Below are 21,199 nucleotides of genomic sequence, written 5' to 3'. Positions count from 1 at the left end.
TGTATTCCCGACTGGCTAACGTCTATATGACACCAGTAATTATTCTGCTGGTGACCCTAATTACTATTTCACTGTAAAGAACTTTTCTGTTTCTGGAAATAAAAAAAAAAGCCTTGGAAATGATTTAAAGTTTAAAAGTAAATTGCTATCGTCTGCAAAACAAATAAATCTGTCGGATGAGTTAACGAACTTGCCTGCACAACCCAAAAATAGAAATACGGTAAATGATTGCTCGAGTAGATATTCTACTTTTGTTTTTATTAGCATATCAATTTCTTTCAATGTTGTTGTTTTTAGCGCTAAAGTCTATTCGTTTTGTTTTAATTTTTTTTTATCTGAAAAAAAAATTATAAGTCTAGTCTTAGGTGAAGCAGATGAATAAATCTTTTTTGCTTGTTGTCGCCCTTTTTCTTTAATAATTACACGTGTAACAGAATCCCAATTCTTTGTTATTCTGATCAATTCTATTGAATACCAACTGGTACGTAGCATAGCAAATAAAAATGTTAAGTACCCATTTCAGACCTTACGATCTTTGGGGCAGATGGTGTAAAGGTCATCTGTTTCTATGACCCACGGTTAAGGAGGGTATCATGCGACCAACCGACAGTACCGATGATGGTTGGGCGGAATCAAATCCCGAGATTCGAACCCAAGACCTTCGGTTCAGAATCTAATCATTCAAACACTACGCCCACAGCCCGGCGCCTAATACCTACACATATTTTGGTGCCAATTGTCAATACGTAGTTAATTTCGTCAGGCAATACCCTTAGCATGTAACTTTCTCTTAAAAACACACTCAAACTAATAGTACGATGTGTGTTTGTGAACTAAAAAAAAAAAACACTTGTAAGAAAAAGAGTATGTATCCCTATCTAGATCTAAAATGCACAAATTGTAAGACAAATTTCCTTACGGATAATAAAGGTTATTATTATTATTATTATTATTAAAAGCCAAATGAGTTTTTGACAATACTTGATCTGCATGAGTAGAGTAGTCCTACGTGAGCGATGATTTTACAATAAAAAAAAAAAAAGGACTTTTCACAGCATAGCTAATAGTATACTCCACCACCAGGGGCGGACTGGCTATATGGGCATTCGGGCAAATGCCCGGTGGGCCGGTACCCAAATGGGCTGGTAGGGCCACTAAAGGGCCGCACACGGATGCCATTATGGCAGGCATCAAATTGTTAAAGCCTTATGAAAACTTTATCAAAAGGCCATCTGAGCGATTAAAAAGCAACATAAGGTATATATTTGTATAAAGATTTAGAGTTCACTGTATGCATGCATATCGATACATTACCAAACTTAACATAGTGACTTAGAGGACAGGTAGGTCTAGAAGGGTATGCCCATCATATGATACACAAGTTATGGGCCGGAGTGTATAGAAATGCCCGGGCCGATTTCGACACCCAGCCCGCCCCTGTCCACCACCCCAACGCGCTAATTTTAGCCAATCTTTCTACAATAGTAGCTTTATGTTTTTTTGTGCTTTTATTTTTGTTGATATTTGTTGCCATGGCGATAGTTGTCTAATTATCTATATTGTCTATCTCCCACAGAATGGATCCGCTGTTCTTCATCGTCCAAAATAAAAAAAATAAAAAAACATCACGTGACACACCTTGAGCCCAGAGACAGGCGAATCAAAATAAACAAATACTAACACTAAGTCAACAGCATTTCAAGATTCCTCATCCCCCTCCCCCCCTTTTCGTAATACGAGGTAACTGTAGACCCAAGCTCCAGCGATCTGTTTCTGCCACAGCGTAACAGATAGACGTGGGGTCGATGCTGCCTCCTGAAGGGAAACAAACGGACAGCGCAAAAGCATTACTCTTGACGCCAAAGATCTGACTTGATGATATGTGCAATATTTAGTATGAAGTTAAATTATGTCTGCGTGCGTTGGATGCATGCAGTGTGCAATGTTTTTTTTTAGTGTGATACTTCTATGTCTTCATTATCATATTGACAGAAAGCGAAGATGTTCATATCAACTATTAATAAATATGCCTATATATTAGTTTTATATATATATGCCAGTAATGATGTAGATTCTAGATATATAATTTTATGACTTTTCCCCTCCTCTATTACCTGGCAACTTGTTTGGAGTGGGAATAGTGACATAGGCGCTCTTAGATTCACGAACTTGAAAAAAAAAGTGTTTTTTTTTTGGGTGGGGGGATCATTTGAGAAATTTAAACGTTTGCCAAGTTAACTAGATTAGAAACTCGCAAACAAATCTTTTTGATACTCATTGACTCATTCTACAGTAGACTCTTGCTTGAAGTTTCTAAAATTTGAACGGAGCAAGGGCCATAATCAAAATTAACCTATTAGAATTGTCCTGAAAATACATTTCTTGTTACGGTGTGTTCTCTACTCGCGGGAAAGTGGCTTGAGATTCAGAGGTGTTTGTTGCTGGAGCGAATGGCGGGAAACTGTGATTTTATGAACTACTTTTATAAGAACAGTATCATTATCATTTCAGCACTTGCTTTGCTTTTTTTTTTTTTCATCTCTTATCTTATCACGTTTAAAAGCCAAGTACATCACTGCCAACTTTTAAGAAACGGCTAACTTGGGTTAGTTGGGTATTGACATATAGATAACTCTAGTGTAAAAACGGTTTGAAAGAGGAGTAACTCTAGTCAGCTGTGTGAACATATATATTTGCTTGTATAAATATATAATCATTTTAAGCTCATTGTCTAAATAAAAAAAACTGGAGAGTTGCCTTGAAACACAATTGTATGTGATTATTATTATAAAGTATAGTGTTGTATTAAATGAACTGTATGACATAATCAAGGGACACAGTAATAATATTGGATGCTAATACTAAATCTGATCTGCAAAATGTAAAAAAAATGTTTATAAAATGTTTTACATATTTAGGATGTTCCTTCAGAGTTGAAGTTTGAAGATAATTTACTTCCTAGTCCTAACCTCCCGCAGGACGACGTGGGATGGGAGCGGGAAGGGTTTAAAAACCGGGACCATCGATAAGTCTGAACGACAGTCCAGCATGCAAACTGCATGACCAGGCAGCCATCCAAAATACATGATGATACTATTTTAAATAAAGTCTTTAGTAATATCTGATACTGTAAGTATTAAATACAGTAAGACTAAGTACGTTCGGTAAGGTTGTTATTACTGGAAGTCAAATCGGATATAAGCACTCCACTCCATCTATAAAATGCTTCCAATGTCATTCGTCTCAAATAGCCTCTGACTCCAGGCCAACTCCTGGCTTCACGTGTGCTTTATTTGGGTCTGGCAAAACTGTTATCATTGACAGGAGAAGGGGTAAAGGCTGGTGTCTAAACCAGTAAGCTTTGGGTAGGTGGAACTTGTTAGACTTGGCTGGTTACCCACCTAAAAGAATGAAAACTCTGAATTCAAACCTCTGCTGCCTTATGGCTAGACCCAAACATGGGAAACGCTTTGGGAGTCAATCCTGAAGAAAAATCAGGAGCCGTCGACCCTTAGGCAGCTTGCGGCACACAAAACTACACCTTGTCATTTTCGACCCTGCTGATCCCAAACTGTATTGAAACCAGCCATGACTATGGACACATTAGTTGTAGAGGGGGGAACTGATGTTTTGGTGAAATCATTTTGACCAAAGGTAATGCCCAGACTTTCATCTTATTTCCATGAGGAAGGAGGTCTAAATATTTTTTATTAGATTAAACATTAACATGAATGTTGCATAGTAAGAATTGTTTAATGTTACTTTAAATAATAAATTTTGTCTACTAGATTTAAAAGAAAGATGCTGAACCAAAAAAAAAATAAAGAAAGCATGACCAGAAAAGCTTTATTTACAAATAATGACAATGAAAGACCAGAAAAATAATCCAAGGAATTACATGGCTCATGTTAGGTCTACATATTTCCTTTTGTTTCCCAGCGCTGTTTAGGTTCAAACCTGGAATATACAAAGAAATGCAACTCTGTAAAGAAAGTAGAAATTTAGAGCACTGTACTAAAAAATTGTTTCCCTTTGACCAAACCACTCAGTGTTGTGATTTTGACCAAATATATTTGTAATAAATGCTCACTTAACAAGACTTTTAGTCTTACTGATAGGATTGAAATCAGATATTCAGTTGCCTATTAAATATTTTTTCCCCTGAAATTCAAACTAATTTTGAAGTACCAGGCTGTTTTTATATATTTTAAACAATACACCTAAAAACACCAAATCACAAATGAGGATATTATAAAAGGATCACAACGGCTATCAATCCCAAGATGACCTGGTAACGAAAATGCGAAGTAAAACTTTACAGCCATATGGCAAAGACCTTCCTTCAGGGAACAGTACCAGAAAAAGAGAACACAAGGCAGACAGAGAAAGCAATGGGAAGAAAACATCAAAGAATTGACAGACCTCTCTTTGAAAGAGATTCTGTTCAAGGCAAGAGACAGAAAGGAGAAAGGCGGTCAACAGATCATGTGTGGTGCCACAAAGGTTCAACAGTCTAAGAGATAGGGGAAGGTGAAGATGTAATTACTAGTTCATACCCACACTTCACTAAAATACAAAAAAAATAAAGCAGCAATTTTATTTCAAACAAGTGGAAAAATTGTGACAACTTCAGTTTTTATGCTGTTTATTTTGACTGCAACTTTTTTTTTATTCATTCATTCATTCTTCAGATTGATCCACATAATAACTCAACTCAAGAAAACATTAAGATACTGGAACAGACACAAAATAGAGCAGTAAGATTCATAACAAACGAATATTCACATTTGACTAGAGTAACACCTTTAGTGAGATCACTAAATTTAGAAAGCCCTCAGGAGAGAAGACTTAAAAGTAAATAAGCAATTATACATAAAACACTAAACCATAATTTTTAAATACAAAAACAAAACCTAATAATATATTAGAAAGAAACAAAGATAAAGGCATATTCCTTGTTCCATATGTTAGGACATTGTACAAATACTCCTTCTTCCCTAGTGCTATTAGAGCATGGAATGGGTTGCCTGAGTCAGCCAGCAAAACCAATGACTTGGTAGAGTTTAAGTCATTGATTAACATGTAAGACTAGACTGACCTAGGACAAGCGTAGGATGTAATCTACTTTTTTGAAGTAATGTTTATATTTTATAAGATAAGATAACATAAAATAATGTCTTTGGATGATAAAGTCACACACACAGTCACTACCATATAGTAGGTCTTTTTAAAACTTTTTTTTCAAACATTAATCAGATGAAAGACATTCATGGGTACTTACCCCCAAGGTAGTTTCTTTTTCTTCTTCGATTTCATCAATGCCTCATCCACCTGTGCACAGAATACAATAAGAAAATATAAACTCCAGCTTTAAATGTCTAATACAAGAAGTTATTCTGATATAAGCAGCACTGGTTTGGTATAAAGAACAAAAAGGTATTAATATCTTAACTCCTAAAGACCAGAAAAAAGCAAATGAACACTTAAAATATTGAAATAGAGACAAAAAAAAAAAAAAATAGCCAACATTTTAAACCAACAGGTTGATAAAAACAATGTTCATAATTTATTAAAGGGCTTTGTACCAGAATGAGAGATCTCCTTACTATAAATAGATCAGACTTAGAACCTAACACATAATTAAAATGATTCAGATCAGAACATTTAGGCATTATCTCTAAGTTCTTTCTTTTTTTTTTAAGCAGATGAATAAAGACTTATCTGATTCTTTTAGATATTCTTAACTCTTTCTCTCCGTAATTATTTACCACATTCTGGTGGAATCAACGTTGGCATCATCAGTTAGGAGAGAAAGAGTAAATCTTACAGTCAGTCTACATAAATAGTATACTGTATTTTAAGATACATCTATGTATTAGCACATGTGTCAGTCCTGGAGCACCTGATATCCCCAAATTCTCTTTAACATTTCTCCACTTTCCTTCTGTAAAAGTGCTAGTGGGTTAGGGATAATGTAATGGAAAGGCCTCTAGCAATTTAATTTCTTTTGTTTGAAATATATAAAGGATATATTTATATATATTTATATTTATATATATTTATATATATTTATATATATTTATATTTATATATATGGCTCCTGGACGTGTGGTTTCTGCTGTCCCAGGCCATTCTACATGGGATTTGGGCAGGTGTGTAGGGTAACGTGGGGCAAAAAGCCCTTCGGGGTAAAAGACCTTTCTTAATTTTTGTGCGAATGGCTTATTGGATGATTCAAATTAAGACTTCCTGAGATAGATTACTTCCGTTCTTTTAATGCACATTGAGCTTGATGTAGTAGCTTTTCAATTTATCGTCACAGATCACTTTGAATTTTTCTACCCATCTCACTATAAGGTAAGGGCTCATTTTATTTGTCTGTATTTTTATTATGTGTTATTTTATCCTTAATTGTAAATATTCTTTGCAAAGGATTTTCAATTGAAATCCTTATAGATGTTGCTATACTCTAAAAGCGACATGGTGAAAGTTAATATATTGATCGTTTCAACATCACCTATGTTGGGGTAAAATGCCCGTTAGAGTTGGGGGCAGGAAGCCTTTATCGAAATCTGGTCATAAAAGATCTAGTATCATCTAGATGTATAATGTATAAAATCTAGAAATCTCTATAAATTTTAGACTTCATTGTCGCTAGATTTAAGATTATTCTAGATTTATATTTAACTAGATCTAGATTCTAGATATCTAGATCTATAATTAATCTACAAAATTCTAGACTGGAATCTAAGAATAAATTATATAAATACAAGTTCAATAATTCTAAAATGTAAATAAGAAAAATATATCTAAATCTAGATCTATTATAAATAAATCGAATAAAATATATCTAGTCTAGATCTAGTAGATCTATTTCTATATGTCTATATCATTATATTATTATATAAATCTATAATAATAGATTTTTATTCTGTACGCAATAGTGATTTGGGGTATTCTAGTCAATCCAGATGAGACAGCAATTAGTATGCGTATTTGTGTTACTTAGATTAGAAAGTAATAGTAAGATCTAGTAGGGCTGTAGATCTAGTCTATAAATTATACCATATTAGTAAGTTTAACTATAGATTTATATTTTCTGTTTGTAAAATGTTTCAGATGTTCCTTCAGAGTTGAAGATTATTACTTCCTAGTCCAAACCTCCCGCAGGACGACAGGGAATGGGAGCGGGCAGGGTTTAAACCCTGGACCACTGACAAATCTGAACGACAGTCCAGCGCGCAAACCGCACGACCAAAATATCTAGTCTAGATCTAGTGGATCTATTTCTATATGTCTGAATCATTATATTATTATATAAATCTATAATAATAGATTTTTATTCTGTACGCGATAGTGATTTGGGGTATTATAGTCAATCCAGATGAGACAGCAATTAGTATGCGTATTTGTGATACTTAGATTAGAAAGTAATAGTAAGATCTAGTAGGGCTGTAGATCTAGTCTATAAATTATACCATATTAGTGAGTTTTACTATAGATTTATATTTTCTGTTTGTAAAATGTTTCAGATGTTCCTTCAGAGTTGAAGATTATTACTTCCTAGTCCAAACCTCCCGCAGGACGACAGGGGATGGGAGCAGGCAGGGTTTAAACCCTGGATCACTGACAAATCTGAACGACAGTCCAGCGCGCAAACTGCACGACCAAGTAGCCATCCATTTTCTAGATCGTTATTATTTATTCTACTTTTGCCTGCTATGTTTGGAATTATATATATTTATCTTTTGAGATCCATAAGCTTTTAAAGTTTAAAATGTGCACAATTTAATTTAATGTTAAGAAATTACCAGAGAAAAACACAAGGCTCGTATGGTCAACATTCTTGACAGGAGATTTAAAAGCTATCGCTGATGGGATGCCACTTAACAATGTCTCCGAAAAAATTACATTTATAATTATTAAATATTTCACTTATACTTTTTAAATTTGTTTGTCAAAATTTATTATTTATGTTTGTGTATACCAAATATCGCAAGCTAAAATTATTTAAAAACAAATTCATGTGTTTATATAATTACATACTGGTACACTAATACATACAACTAAGAGCTGAAAAACATAAAAATAATTTTTAAAGTTTTTAGTTTTCATTAATTTTGCTTCTGCATTTTAATTAATTTTTTTTTTTTATCTTGTTTACAAACTAAATATCTTCATGTGTGAGGGTATGTTTGAACTTAAGTCGACCCACAACTACTAAATTTCATCATAATTTCTGTTTACCTTTTTCTGTTCTAAAAACTTTTTAGCATCAATCGCAGCAGCAATTTTTTCTCCAAGCTGAATATAAAATAATAGAAGAGTTTTTAGACAAAAGTTTAAAACATATTATTTTCACATATAAAATTATGGGATTACCATACAAGCATTTGGAAGCAGTAGCTGAATGGTGAATTGATTATGAATCCTGTTGAAGAATGGAGGTGTTTTTTTTTTTTTTTTTGGGGGGGGGGGGGATCTTCAGAGTGCCTTTTAGTCCACCTAGCTATAATAGATAGATACCTGACATGACATTGGTTAGGGAAAAGTAAAAGCGGTTGGACATAGTGATAGCCACATGACACCCTCATTAAAACCATAGGCCACAGTAACAGATGACCTTTACATCATCTGCCCCATAGATTGCAAAGTATGAAAGGGAACTTTACTATTTTTTATTTTTTTTTAAACATACAAGCATTTACTGAAGTCCATTTTTCACTTAATGTCAAGACTATAACATACTAATCACATTGATACATACTATTTACTTAAGATATTCCCGAATAAAAATAATACAGCGCACCTCTCTTGTGGCTAAATGATCACTGAGACATTCTGCAGTCTGTACATCTCCAAGACGAATGGCATCATCAATGTGTTTCTCTAAAGCAGTTGGCGGGGGAGGTCTGGACAAATCTTTCTGAATATGGTCATTTACAGTCAACAAGGGAACAATATCTTTGAGTTGATCTGACTGGGATGTACATGATGGCACCTGTAGACTAAATTCAGAAACAATGTTGGAACTTAGGTTATACTATCAAAGATTGAGTTGAATACAAATGTGTTTTAATTTTGTTTTAAATGTTTTGGATGTTCCTTCAGAATTGGACAGCAAGAATGGAGGCTGGCAGGGTTTTAACCTGAAACTATCAAGTTGACAGTCCAGAGGCCATAGCATACGAACAGGCAGCCATCCACTTATAAATGAACTCTGAAGCTAGGAAAATTAATTTGCTTTTTCAAAATTGTATTTTTCAGACAATAGCAAGGGGTTGAAATAAAGTTTCTTTACACAAAACAATTCTTTTAAAATTATCCAACAATTCAATGAAATTGTATCATTTCTTTTTTTAGATAAATAAAAACAAATACTTAATTTATAATTTAGATTATTGATAAATTGTTTAATGTGACTCTCTCTGTGTAACTGTAAATTATAAATTTTTATAAGATTATTAATAGGATTGACACAAATTATATATAGAACAAATCTAGGAAATCATTACTGACAATGTCTCACACAGACTTGAAAAGTCAAGATATGTAAAGATTTATTAAATCATTTTTCATGAAAATATCTATCTCACTCATTTATAAAGATTTAAGGTACCGGTAGTAATGATTAAAAACCTATATTTGAGACTAAAAGAGGCACGGATGATAAAAAGAAAACTCAAACAGACCAAGAAAATATTTTTGTCTCCATTACATGTCGCCAAATATGCAGGTTGCAACAGGATTTCCATGGTCATGCAAAATATTGCACTAATCTTTAATCTTCCGAAGACAATGTCTAAAAATAAAAAACTTCATTTACATTTGAAAATAACTCAGTCTCTTACTTGGTATCTTCATGTTTTCTCTTCTTTCTTTTCGTTTCTTTTTCAAGAGGCGGACCAAATTTGACATCATACTTTCTCAGTATGTCTTTATCGCATGGTGATGTAAACTCACTAGTAACTGAAAAATAAAACAAGAATGAATCGGGTATAAAATATTTCATGGTTTCTTCTGCACCATTATCCAGATACAGTATGTCATTACCCAGATACAGTATGTCATTACCTGTCTCCAGAACTTGTTTCTGTAAATGTTTTATGCGCTTCTCAGTTGAACGGCGAGTAGTTTCATCAGTTCTCTTTTCCAACAATTTAAATTTCTTTTGAAAAAAAATGTTAATCTTTAAAATACAAGTTTAAAAGAGAAATGTGGAGAATAACTGAATAACTATTACTATATTGAGATTCACATCAACTAAGTCCAGACCTACTGCAAGTGTAGATACTTTTTTTATACAAGCTGGTGTGAAATGATTGGAAACATTCCAGGAAAAGACTTTTGTCCAACACAATGTTTTTTTTTATGCCACCTGTTTTCGGCATGGCCTTTGATAATGTTACACTTATGTCCAAAGACTTGTCTTCTTTTATGAGAAAAGTATGTGTAACTAATGCTTTGTTATACTGTAGAGGAGAGATAAGATTGGTTTGTCTACACTACACTCTTTTATTTAGCTATGACTAAACGCCACAATCAAATTCATGGACTTGAAAGATGAATTCCAATTGCCAAGTACTTTATTGACAGTAGATAACAGCTGGACCCTGTGCAATGGTATCTCCAAATCACTGACTTTATGCAGGGCCATATTTATGTAAGAATAAGAATATAAAAAATATTGAATTTACAATTCTGGTATGTTATGTGATGCCTATAGATGTCTTTCTAAAACTGACAAATAAACTTCATATTTTTTTAGACCATTCTGGTTGCATCTATAGGAAAATGGAGCTCGTCCTCTCAAGGGCCCAACTTCAGAACTTGGGATAACCTATTGTATTGGTTCTAGGGACTGTGTTTGTAAAATGTTTTACATGTTTCGGATGTTTCTTAAGAGCTGAAGAAAGTTGACTTCCTAGTCTAAACCTCCTGCAGGATTATTGGGGATGGGAGCGTGCAGGGTTTGAACAGGGGACCATTGATAAGTGCAAAAGACAGTCCAGCGTGCAAATCGCAAGACCAGGCAGCCATCATGTGACCCATAATCAAACATTACATGATCATCTAGTTGATGATCTCAGAAGGGTCAGTGACGAGCCAATCCTTCATCCTGGCCACAGGATAAAATCCTTTCCTGGGTCAAAGGTTCATAAAAGGGATCAATCTCAAACACGTCAAAGAGGTTGCAATATGTAACTTAAAATATGTATCTAAATCTACATCTGCAAATTCTTTCATTGAACACATTATTTTGTATAGGTCAGATACAAAAACCTACCTCCCATAAATGTTTTGATACATTTTTAGGTGCTGCACCTTCTGAGTGGATATCATAATCACTGCCACTCGAAGGCTCCATTTTTTTCAAATAATAATAAGAAAAATAGTCTATTAGATCTAGATTCTTGATCTTAAGTTTTTGCTAACAAATGTAAACATATATAAAATGATATAAAGAACTATATTAAAATAAAAATTTATATTATATGTGTCATGTAATGTTTACTAAGATGCAAGTGGTCTAGAGTCAAGCTCTAGATGATAATATTATTGCTAGATTAGTAGTGACATGACTTTATCAAACTTGCTGCAGTCTATTTTTTCTAATTAAGACTAGAATCTATGAATATATTGTACTAACAGCTATATATCTATAATCTAGATTGTCTATTATAGAATTAATGAAGGCTTAGATCTAGTAAAGCTCTATCTATTCTATTTTCTAATTACTATCTAGATTACTCAAGATATATTGATAACTAGCCTTACAACAGTTGATTTTTTGCAGACTATATTGTTTATTATTTACTGAAAACCTGGTCCTTTGTTGTTGTTTTTTGCCCTTCCAATAAAACAGCCCACATTTAAATGAACCTACTAACATACTTTTTTTTAGCCAGTGAATTGTAGTATCAGTTGTAGTATCAGTTACCTTGAATTAAAGGTCTCACTCTCTCTCCTTTTTTTTTCTTTCCATCCTTTCCACCACCTTTATTAAAACCCTTAAATTGAACTGGAATGACGCCCCCCCCCCCCCACACACACACACCAAAAATTCTTTTTGTCAGTGAATTCTAGTATTACTTTCCTAAAACTAATCCCCTACCTCCTCAAAGAAGAAAAAGTTTGTCCTATATACATATTCTGAGGCTTCTCAAATCAATATTGAATTATTAAATAAACTCTATTTCTATATTGCTTTTAGGCTTATTAAATAAAAAAAAGCTCCCAATTTTATTTTTTTGCAACGCTCTCACAGGTATTGATGCTCCTCTTGTGGAACAATTCCAAAGGGACACCACTATTTGCAAATAAGTCCACTCTTTGCAAGTGCCTTTTTTTTTATTTCATTCGTTATAGATCTAGACTGTAGACTTTACACTGGGCCTTTATCGCATCTTTTCACGAGACCCACTCTACACATTTACATTTTTTTTTCTTTTTTTTATAGCTAGTGAAAGTCAAAGCACTGCCACAAACTGAATGAAATAAAAATGTAAAAATATCCTCCACAAACACACACCTCATTAATAGAGCCTCACTTTCACTATAAAAATTCTTTAGATTTTTAATTCTAGAGTTAGATCCTAATAATAGTAGGCCTACTAGTAGTAGTACTCTAGTACTCATGTAGATCTAGGTCTGCTCTCTCTCTTCTTTCTCTCTCTCTCTCTGAATCCCACAGCCACTTTTTTGTTTTCATTTTACACCCTTTCATGTTCGTCATCTAGAAAATTTAGTAAAGTCTAGTACTAGACTGAGTCTAAGATTCTAGTTCCTATCTAATTCTACAGAATTTACATTTTAAATTGTATTTATTTTCTACATACATAATCTCATAATGGGATGATATTATTAATAGATGATACTATTACTAGTGACTAGATCTAGAATCTACATCAAGTAATTACATTCATTATACACATGTGACACTGTAACAAAAATTAATCCCAACAAAAGAACAGCTGCCCAGCTGCCAGTAACAAATATTGAATATAACATCAGTCATAATAATATGCCTCATTTGACATGAGTTAATATAGTTAATGTTTAAACTTTATCACTTTGTTTATGACATTTAGTGTATTTAGAAATAATTTAGATCTATCAAATCTATAATATTAATATGTTACTTTTTATGTATCATTCAAAATCATTGTTACGTGATTGTAAATCAATCATTCAAATCATTGTTGTATATTGAAATGTTCTGAGAAAAAAAAATTGATTTAATTTTTTTTTAAAACTTGCATTCACTTAGACTTAATTTAGACTATAACACTAAATCTAGAATATCTTTACTTTAGATCAAACTAAATCTACTAATATTTTTTCTAGACTACATTATGATTAGGTAGTCTAGATCTAGATTCTATTTTACTAATTTTAGTTGAGTCTGCTGTTTCAGTTTCAGTGATAGGTTTAGTCAGTTTAGACTTAGACAGAAGTTTGTTTTGGTTTACTACGGCTAAATTAATGTACTGCGTGCTCTTCCAGTTAATAGCAGTTAGGTTATCTTTGTTGTCAAGACCTATATATATATATATTGAGGCTCTCAGTCGACGAAAACAAAAGTTATGTTTTGTAAAAAATGTTGTACATGTTTCGGATGTTCCTTATCTTATCTTATATAATACAGACGTTACTTCAAAAAAGAAGATGATTACGTCCTACGCGTCATGCATTTAGTCATGCATATTAACCAATGACTTAAATTCTGCCAAGTCACTGGTTTTCCTGGCTAGCTCAGGCAACCCATTCCATGCTCTAATAGCACTAGGGAAGAAGGAGTATTTGTACAAATTTGTCCTAGCATATGGGACGAGGAATGTGCCTTTATCTTTGTGTCTTTCAGAGTATTTTATTAAATTTTGTTTTTGTATTTGAAGATTATGGTTCAGTGTTTTATGTATTATTGCTACTTTACTTTTGAGCCTTCTGTCCTGAAGGCTTTCTAAATTTAGTGATTTTACTAAAGGTGTTACTCTAGTCAAATGTGAATATTCGTGAATATTCAGAGTTGAAGATAGTTTACTTCCTAGTTCAAACCTCCCGCAGGACGACGGGGGATGGGAGCGGGCAGAGTTTGAACCCGGGACCATCGATAAATCCAAACGAAGATCCAGCGGGCAAACCGCACGACAAGGCAGCCATCCATAGTTATGGATCTATGACATTCTATGTAGACCTATTTGGCTACAACCCGCAGGTCAACTCGATGATACTAGATCTAAATCTAGCAGCATTGGGCATACATAGCTTGAACAAAAAAAAAAAAGAGCTTTTCAGGCAGCGTCACCACAAGCGATGGAGATACATATCACGATGTTGCAAGTCGGATTCAAAAAAATTCAAAAATTATCCTGATATACATATATGGGTAAAAAAAATCAAATAGTCAGGCAGAGATTAGGGCCTCCCATTGGTGGGGGCCTCGATCAGAACTAAAAAAAAAAAAAAGTTGCTAAACTTGGATCAGATCTCAACCATAGAAGAGCACTGTTTTGTTGTAAAATGTTTTACATGTTTCGGATGTTCCTTCAGAGTCGAAGATAATTACTTCCTAGTCCAAACCTCCCGCAGGACGACGGGCATTTATTTGTTGATTTAGATGTAGACGGGCAGGTTTTTAATAAATTGAGTAATTTTATTTTTTCGCTGTTTCTTTTTCGTTCTTTTCTTTTTTTTTAATTTTTTTTATTTCATTTGGTTCCACTAAATTCACTTTGCCTACGGCCTCCAATTATCCAATCCCGGCACTGAGCCTGGAGACTTAATAAAATCATTGTCCCAATGACCAACTAAGCTACCTTTGTGAGACGTGGAAGTCATCTATAAAGTTTGAAAATTAAAAGAAGGCATAATGTGGCTCAGCAGCCATGGCTGAAAATAATCATAAGAATAGCATGCCACTAGTGAAATAATTTCCCGCACAGGAACTCGTCTTCTATGTGAAGTGGCGACAGAACGTCACATATTATAAGATTCGTAGGGCATATCTTTAGACAAGACAATACACGTTTACCAAAAGTCAGCCATAACATGGAAGCTGAAAAGAGGCAAGCGAAAACAAGGCAGTCCACGTCTAACATAATGCTGCATCTTCTCAGATCTATGCGTCGAACGACGCGGGAGGACCAAGGGGCAGATGCTGTTAATTTAAGGTCATCTGTGTCTTTTGCCAACGGGAAGGGTAATAAGCAATGTTCCATGTGGCCAGCACAACAACCAACAGCCTTTACTTTCCCCAACTTAAGTCAGGTAGGCTACCCATTAGAGTAGGGTGGACTCAGGGGTGCCGTAAAAATCTCGAAATTCAAAATTAAATTGAGACGTACAAAAGGACAAACAGACTGCACAATGGTTACAAAGGGATGGGAGATATAGTCTATATAGATTTAGTCTCTTAATAGTCCATTACCATCACATATAATGCTGCATATATTTAAAATCTTACAGTTATCAACTCACTCTGTCTGTTTGTCTGTCTGTCTGGAATCTTGCACACGTTATTTCTCCCACTTTCCGTTTTCGGATCAAGTTAAACTTTGCACAACTAGGCCTATATTCATTGGTGATAACAACACGGGAATTACTAAAAACATTAACTGATTAGTTCTACTCTTATATACCGGTATTACACACGCTACTTTAAAAAAATGAAAATAATTAGGCTTATACGCCTTAAGCATTTTATGTGTTAATCTAGCATGCATGTTAATCAATGCCTTAAACTCTGCTAAGTTTTCTTGGCTGATTCAGGCAACCCATTTCCATTCTCTAATGTATTAGGCTAAGAGAGGATAAGCTTTGTGCAGAGAATTGGGACGCATGCTAAAAACTTTACACTATAAACATTTTTTTTTTGAATGTAGAACCTTCTATTTAATAAGTAAGCCTATATACAAAGTCGACATGAACGAAAAAAAGAGGAGCTACACTCTTAAACTGGGTACACGGAATGCATATTTGTGGATGGGAGTGTCTCTTCAAAATAGGGCTCCACAGTCACGTGAGAAGGTGTTCGAGGTGAACCATAGTTGCTCTACGACTGAAGGAGGCCAACAACAATGCTTGAAAAGCTCGATGACTTCCATCTTGGACATTCATGTAGGCTCGAGACATCGATTTGGAATTTAGACTCCGGCAACATTTTCTTTTAAATAGCCTCTTAAAAAGGCAGCACGAAAGCCCCACAGATACCCACACACTCCCTAACTGTAAACATAAGTGATGATTTAGATTTTAGACCATATATCTATAAGTATTTTTTTGTACATAATTTATGTCCCCTGTAAACCTACCTATATATTAGATATCAAGCTGTAGCACTCTTTTAGGTCAAAGTTTCGTTAGATCTACATGAGGTCCAAATCTAGATTTAGATCTACCTTATATCCAAACATTACAACTAGAATCTATCTAGAGTCTAGATCTAGAATCTAGATTTATGGATAGATCTATCTAGTCTAGATTTTTAGATCTATATAGATTATAGTAATAGGTATGCTTGCGTTTCTACTCCCCACCATAGATCTATTTTTTTTAAATTAAAAAACTAGCTTGGAGTGTGCCAAGTTCTTGATTTCAGATTTGTTGTTAGCCATTTTTCGATAACCCCTGTGCACTCATCTGAATGATCTGGACTAAAAAAAAACACATCACAACAACGTGATTCTTCTTTTCACATTGTGCACATGCAACATGATTATAAACTATTATAACAACATGATTACTTTAAATTAAAAGAAAGCTGCTAAATTTGGTAGACTGACTGAGTCTGAGAGTCTTAGGACTATTACTTACAGTTACAGTCACAGTGTACAGTTACTTACTTATTTTAACTTCTTAAGTTACTATTACTAATTACTGACAGTGATAGTGTCAAATAGTGATACACTCACACTCATTCAGGTCACTCATTTACATTTAATATTTTTATTTTAGTTTATTTTTTGAACTGTTAGTAGTGTAACGTAGTGTTAGATTAGTTATAGTAACTTTTAGTTAACTTTAGTTAATTATTAAGTAGACTCTATAATATAAAAATTATTATATAGATTATTATTATAAATTAAAAGTTTAAAATACTTATAGTATAAGTATAATAATAGATATATATTGTAATAAAATTAATATATATCATATAGTATGATATAGGTATAGTTACTATAGATTAGATTGACTAGATTATTTTCTATATGATACACATAGATTTAATTTGATAGATCTAGATTCTAGAAATTAGTATACTATACAATCAACAAATGATACAACCTAGAACAGATTGTAAATATATTCTAATCTAGAAATAGATCTGACGTCTATATTTAGATTTAGAATTTAGTAGAATAGTGATAATATAGATGATAGATCTAAACTTAAACAATTCTACTCATCTAGTAAATCTACTTACTTGTAGTAGTCTCTACCATGATCTTAGTCTTAGGAACATTTGATTTCTATATATGAGAAATACATATAATATGTTGTACATAGTTATACTCCTTACAGGAATACAGGCCTTACGTTCTACTTTATCTAGAGATTATTAGATCCCACTCTATTACTATTAGTCTCTAGTCAATTTAATATTTCTAGAATCAATTTAGAATTATAAATATTGACTTAAATTAGAATTTAGAACTTGAATAGATTTCAAAGATTCTGCTAGATCTAGTCCTAGAAAAAAAAAATAGATCTAGAACACTAGATCTAGTTCTAATTTTGTGATGGATCTTTATCATCATGACATCTAGTTTTATTTCTAGGCTAGAATTCTAGATCTAATAACAAAATTATTGATTATAGAGGTACACATCTTGACTTTCATCATCTAGTCGAAGATGAGCTAGTTGTTTTATCATTTTATGTTCTCTTGTAATCAGACCAGATTTATATTGGTGTCAAAATTTAAAATTATTCTAATATAATATGTTGACTATGGTCACATTAACTCCATGGGAATAGTCATTAAATTTATATACGATATATATTAGAAGTAGATATATCTTTAATTGTTGCCTTTTAATTTTAAAAACTTTAAATTTTGTATAAGAATAAATGATACAATTTTATTGTATAATTAGTATAATAAGCCAAATTGAAGTATATGTACATTGTAGGGAAGCGTGGTCAAGAGGCTAAGTACGCTTGAACTTAGTTTGACTTGGCCACCTAAGGAGGGGCTCAAGGTTTGACACCAGACTGGGGCAGAGTTGTGTTTACTGCCCTTACTTTCCTGTACTTTACTCAAAGATATAAGTAATATAAAATGATAATTATATAAATTATAATGCATGTAATGTGAAACCATTTTTAAATGAAAATATTAATTATTGGTTCACTTTCAGGTTTTATATAAACTGCCTGTTTTGAGATGGTGGGGTCCCCAATGAGCCTGCAAGATGCTGCGACTCAGCTGACTGCATTCAAATCATATGTACAGCTTATTGCAGACTCAACAGCTGGAAGTTAGTATCATGGCTGTGATCGTTGTATAGTTTTGTTATAATTTACAATTTAAAACTTTTGTTTACTTAGTTATTTGCTTTTAGATTTATTGACAGTATTTTCAAACTCTGTATAAGACTCAATCCTCCGGATTGCACTATTATTTAATAATACCTACATTGTGTTTATGCTCATTTGTTCTAGAAACAGTTAGAAAGTTATGTGATGTACAATTCTGTTTTAAATTTTTGTTCATTATTATTTGATTTCTTTATTCAGTTGTTGAGAAAAAGTTGAAAGCAGCACAAGAGCTGAGTGAAAACTTTGAGGTAAGGGGAAGTCAGTGCAATGTTAGCTAGCCAACTTTACTGTGAAAATGTGGTGGCTGAGTGGTAAAGGGGTCAGCTTTCGAACCGAGGGTTACCTGGTTCAAATCACAGTAAAGATTGGAATTTTGAATTTTGGGATTCTTAGGTCGCTCTTTAGTCCACCCACCCATAATGGGTACCTGACAATAGTTGGGGGAAATGAAAGTGGTTGGTCACTATGCTGGCTACTTGACACCCTTGTTAATGGTCGGCCCTAGAAACAGATGACCTTTGCATCACCTGCACTATAAATCACATGATATGAAAGGTGTACTTTTTTTTCTTCTATGGTGCCATTTAGTTATTTTACCCGACATTCTACATCAGTCTAGAAATTTGATGTTTCCTGTTTAGCAAGAAGTGATAATTCATTTTAGGGGCTTTTACCCAACAGAGGCTGTATTTGGTTGGTTAGGGTGAACGAGTGTGTAAAAAAAATTCTCTCTTTTTCTAAGATCGCTAAGGCCCCCCCCCCCCCCCCCCCGTCAACTATCTTTCGTTAAGTTACTTTTGACCATTTTATTTTCAGAGTGTTGTGACATTGTCACAGTATCCACTGTTCCTGGCGGAACTTATGCGGGTTTTCTTAAAGATATTAGACGAGGGAGAACCGCAGTTTATTGCTGAACAAAATATACAGGTAATCTTTCACGGCCTGTTTGTATCGTAGACTGACAAACATTATTTGTTAAAGCATTTACGAAACTTGAGGCTTTAAATTATCATACAGGGTTTAGGAAATCGATAGAAGGTATAATTGTTAGGCTAGTTGAGAAAATCATGGCTTTATTTTCAGCAACTCAGAAAACTACTGCTAGAGATTATTCATCGTATACCTTGCAATGATCATCTCAAAAAATATGTACAACAGATCCTGACATTGATGTTTAGGCTTTTAAAGGTATGACAATAGAAAATATTGAGCAAATTAAACACTTTTTTTTATTTCAAATGGGTATATAGAATGTAAATTCCTCTTTAAGCTGATTGGTTCATATAAAGATGAAACCAGAGCAGCCTTGTTTCTATCAGGACTTTTTTTTTTCTGGGTATTTCTATGTTATTTTGGGACTAATTGGTTCATACAAAGGTAAAAGTAGAGCAGACTTCTTTCAGAAACCAAATCCTAATTTATTTTTTTTCTTAATTAGGATAAGAAGTCCTTTATTAAATAATGCTGATAGTAATTATTGTTTTAATTGCTTGCTGCAATCTAGATTGAAAATGAGGACAATGTGCTGGTTTGCATCCGCATTATCCTGGAGCTTCACAAGCAGTATAGGCCACAGATGAATGAAGAGGTAATTAGTATTAGTGTTTATAGCCAAAGTTATCAAAGTGTCTATGTGAGTTTTCAGACTTGGGAGACAAAAAAATGTTAATACATTTAAATCTTGTGCTCTTAGATTACAGAATTTATGAAGTTTGTGAAAGGAATCTACAGTACTTTGCCAAATCATCTACCTCGTATATTTGAGCCCCGGTCGCAGAAGAAGGTCAAGGACCTGACAGATATCAATGTTGAAGTTTGGCTGCAGGACATTTTTACTGTCACCACTGTACTTACGGATAAGAAAAATGCTGAGAATCAAAGTGTGCAAGTGAGTAGTTGACTTAGTAGACTGTTAGATGAACAGAATTGTCTTAGGTGGACATTTTGTTACTTTCATTTTTAGATTGACATAATACTGTTTTTAGAACCACTTCTTTTGTTTGCAATGCTTCAAGGTCAAAATAAGGTTTTAAGAAGCGTGTTTTTTTTATTTTTGGTGGTCCTCTCCTTGATACCACATTTCTGTGTTTAAAAAGAGATATTCAAAATGTTTAGTTCATTTTAAGTAAAGACAGCTTTCTTCTATTTATTGAAATACACATTAAAGATACTTAAGTAAAATGTGTTGTTTTTTGTTATTGAGGTTAGGTTTGAATTTTTTTTATTCTCAAAGGTAAGGCATTACATTGCAACTACTTGTGTGAAGTTAAAAATGCATTCTGTCTTTTTTTTTTTATTAGTACAATATAATTCCCATGGGAGTTCAGAGTTTAAAAGTGTTGGCTGAGCTTCCTGTGATTGTTGTCCTGATGTATCAAATGTACAAGCAACAGGTTCAGAATGATATGGTTGAGTTCATTCCCCTTATCATGAACACAATCACCCTTCAACCTTCTGCGCAGCACAGGTAACTTCACTATTAGATTAATATAATCAACTTTCTGCAAAGCATAGGTAACTTCACTATTAGATACATAATCACTCTTCAACCTTCTGCACAGCACAGGTAACTTCACTATTAGATAGTTTCTGCACAGCATAGGTAACTTAACTATTAAATACATAATCACTTTTCAACCTTCTGCGCAGCATATTA

The 21,199-nt window shown here is 33.5% G+C and overlaps 3 protein-coding genes and 2 long non-coding RNA genes across 20 annotated transcripts in view; 3 read left to right on the top strand and 2 right to left on the bottom strand.

Annotated features, from left to right (window-relative positions):
* LOC106065014 (uncharacterized) overlaps window positions 1-2,776 on the top strand; it is a 118,715-nt gene extending 115,939 nt beyond the window's left edge. Inside the window, exon 4 of the mRNA XM_013223738.2 lies at window positions 1,577-2,776. Within this exon, the coding sequence (XP_013079192.2) occupies window positions 1,577-1,609 (33 nt within the window). The 3' untranslated portion in view covers window positions 1,610-2,776. The remainder of the gene's footprint in view (window positions 1-1,576) is intronic.
* Window positions 2,777-3,832: 1,056 nt separating this feature from the next.
* LOC106065016 (protein FAM204A-like) lies at window positions 3,833-13,474 on the bottom strand. Of its 3 annotated transcripts, none has more exons than XM_056018407.1 (8): window positions 13,391-13,474; window positions 11,288-11,431; window positions 10,075-10,168; window positions 9,852-9,969; window positions 8,810-9,008; window positions 8,248-8,304; window positions 5,282-5,331; window positions 3,833-3,957 (listed from the first exon to the last, which is right to left on the bottom strand). In XM_056018407.1, exons 2-8 carry the CDS (start codon window positions 11,366-11,368, stop codon window positions 3,915-3,917), a joined length of 642 nt encoding a protein of 213 aa, XP_055874382.1. In that variant the 5' UTR covers window positions 11,369-11,431; window positions 13,391-13,474; the 3' UTR covers window positions 3,833-3,914. The 3 variants fall into 3 exon arrangements, with proteins under 3 accessions (XP_055874382.1, XP_055874381.1, XP_013079195.2); XM_056018406.1 differs by having other exon boundaries at window positions 13,312-13,454; XM_013223741.2 differs by lacking the exon at window positions 13,391-13,474 and having other exon boundaries at window positions 11,288-12,050.
* On the top strand, window positions 6,269-7,949 carry LOC129924248 (uncharacterized). Its single transcript, XR_008776249.1, has 2 exons — window positions 6,269-6,357; window positions 7,120-7,949. It is a non-coding gene; the product is annotated as an uncharacterized LOC129924248 (long non-coding RNA).
* A 1,418-nt stretch (window positions 13,475-14,892) lies between the features above and the next one.
* LOC129924249 (uncharacterized) lies at window positions 14,893-16,270 on the bottom strand. Its single transcript, XR_008776250.1, has 3 exons — window positions 16,101-16,270; window positions 15,481-15,655; window positions 14,893-15,058 (listed from the first exon to the last, which is right to left on the bottom strand). It is a non-coding gene; the product is annotated as an uncharacterized LOC129924249 (long non-coding RNA).
* A 107-nt stretch (window positions 16,271-16,377) lies between these two features.
* Window positions 16,378-21,199, top strand: part of LOC106065015 (transformation/transcription domain-associated protein-like) — a 64,039-nt gene continuing 59,217 nt past the window's right edge. For 12 of the 14 annotated variants that reach the window (XM_056018397.1, XM_056018392.1, XM_056018396.1 and 9 more), the window contains exons 1-8: window positions 16,378-16,513; window positions 18,363-18,482; window positions 18,742-18,791; window positions 19,360-19,470; window positions 19,627-19,731; window positions 20,048-20,131; window positions 20,237-20,431; window positions 20,844-21,010. In XM_056018397.1, coding sequence (XP_055874372.1) covers window positions 18,389-18,482; window positions 18,742-18,791; window positions 19,360-19,470; window positions 19,627-19,731; window positions 20,048-20,131; window positions 20,237-20,431; window positions 20,844-21,010 — 806 coding nt within the window. In that variant the 5' untranslated portion in view covers window positions 16,378-16,513; window positions 18,363-18,388. Of the gene's footprint in view, window positions 16,514-16,691; window positions 16,831-16,904; window positions 16,924-18,362; window positions 18,483-18,741; window positions 18,792-19,359; window positions 19,471-19,626; window positions 19,732-20,047; window positions 20,132-20,236; window positions 20,432-20,843; window positions 21,011-21,199 lie in introns of those variants that run through there. The other 2 variants (XM_056018384.1, XM_056018386.1) reach the window with 2 other exon arrangements.

This window comes from Biomphalaria glabrata, chromosome 1, assembly GCF_947242115.1.
Source record: "Biomphalaria glabrata chromosome 1, xgBioGlab47.1, whole genome shotgun sequence".
NCBI lineage: Eukaryota > Metazoa > Mollusca > Gastropoda > Planorbidae > Biomphalaria > Biomphalaria glabrata.
Note: the sequence above shows the minus strand (reverse complement) of the source record. Positions and strands in the feature narration are given on the sequence as shown.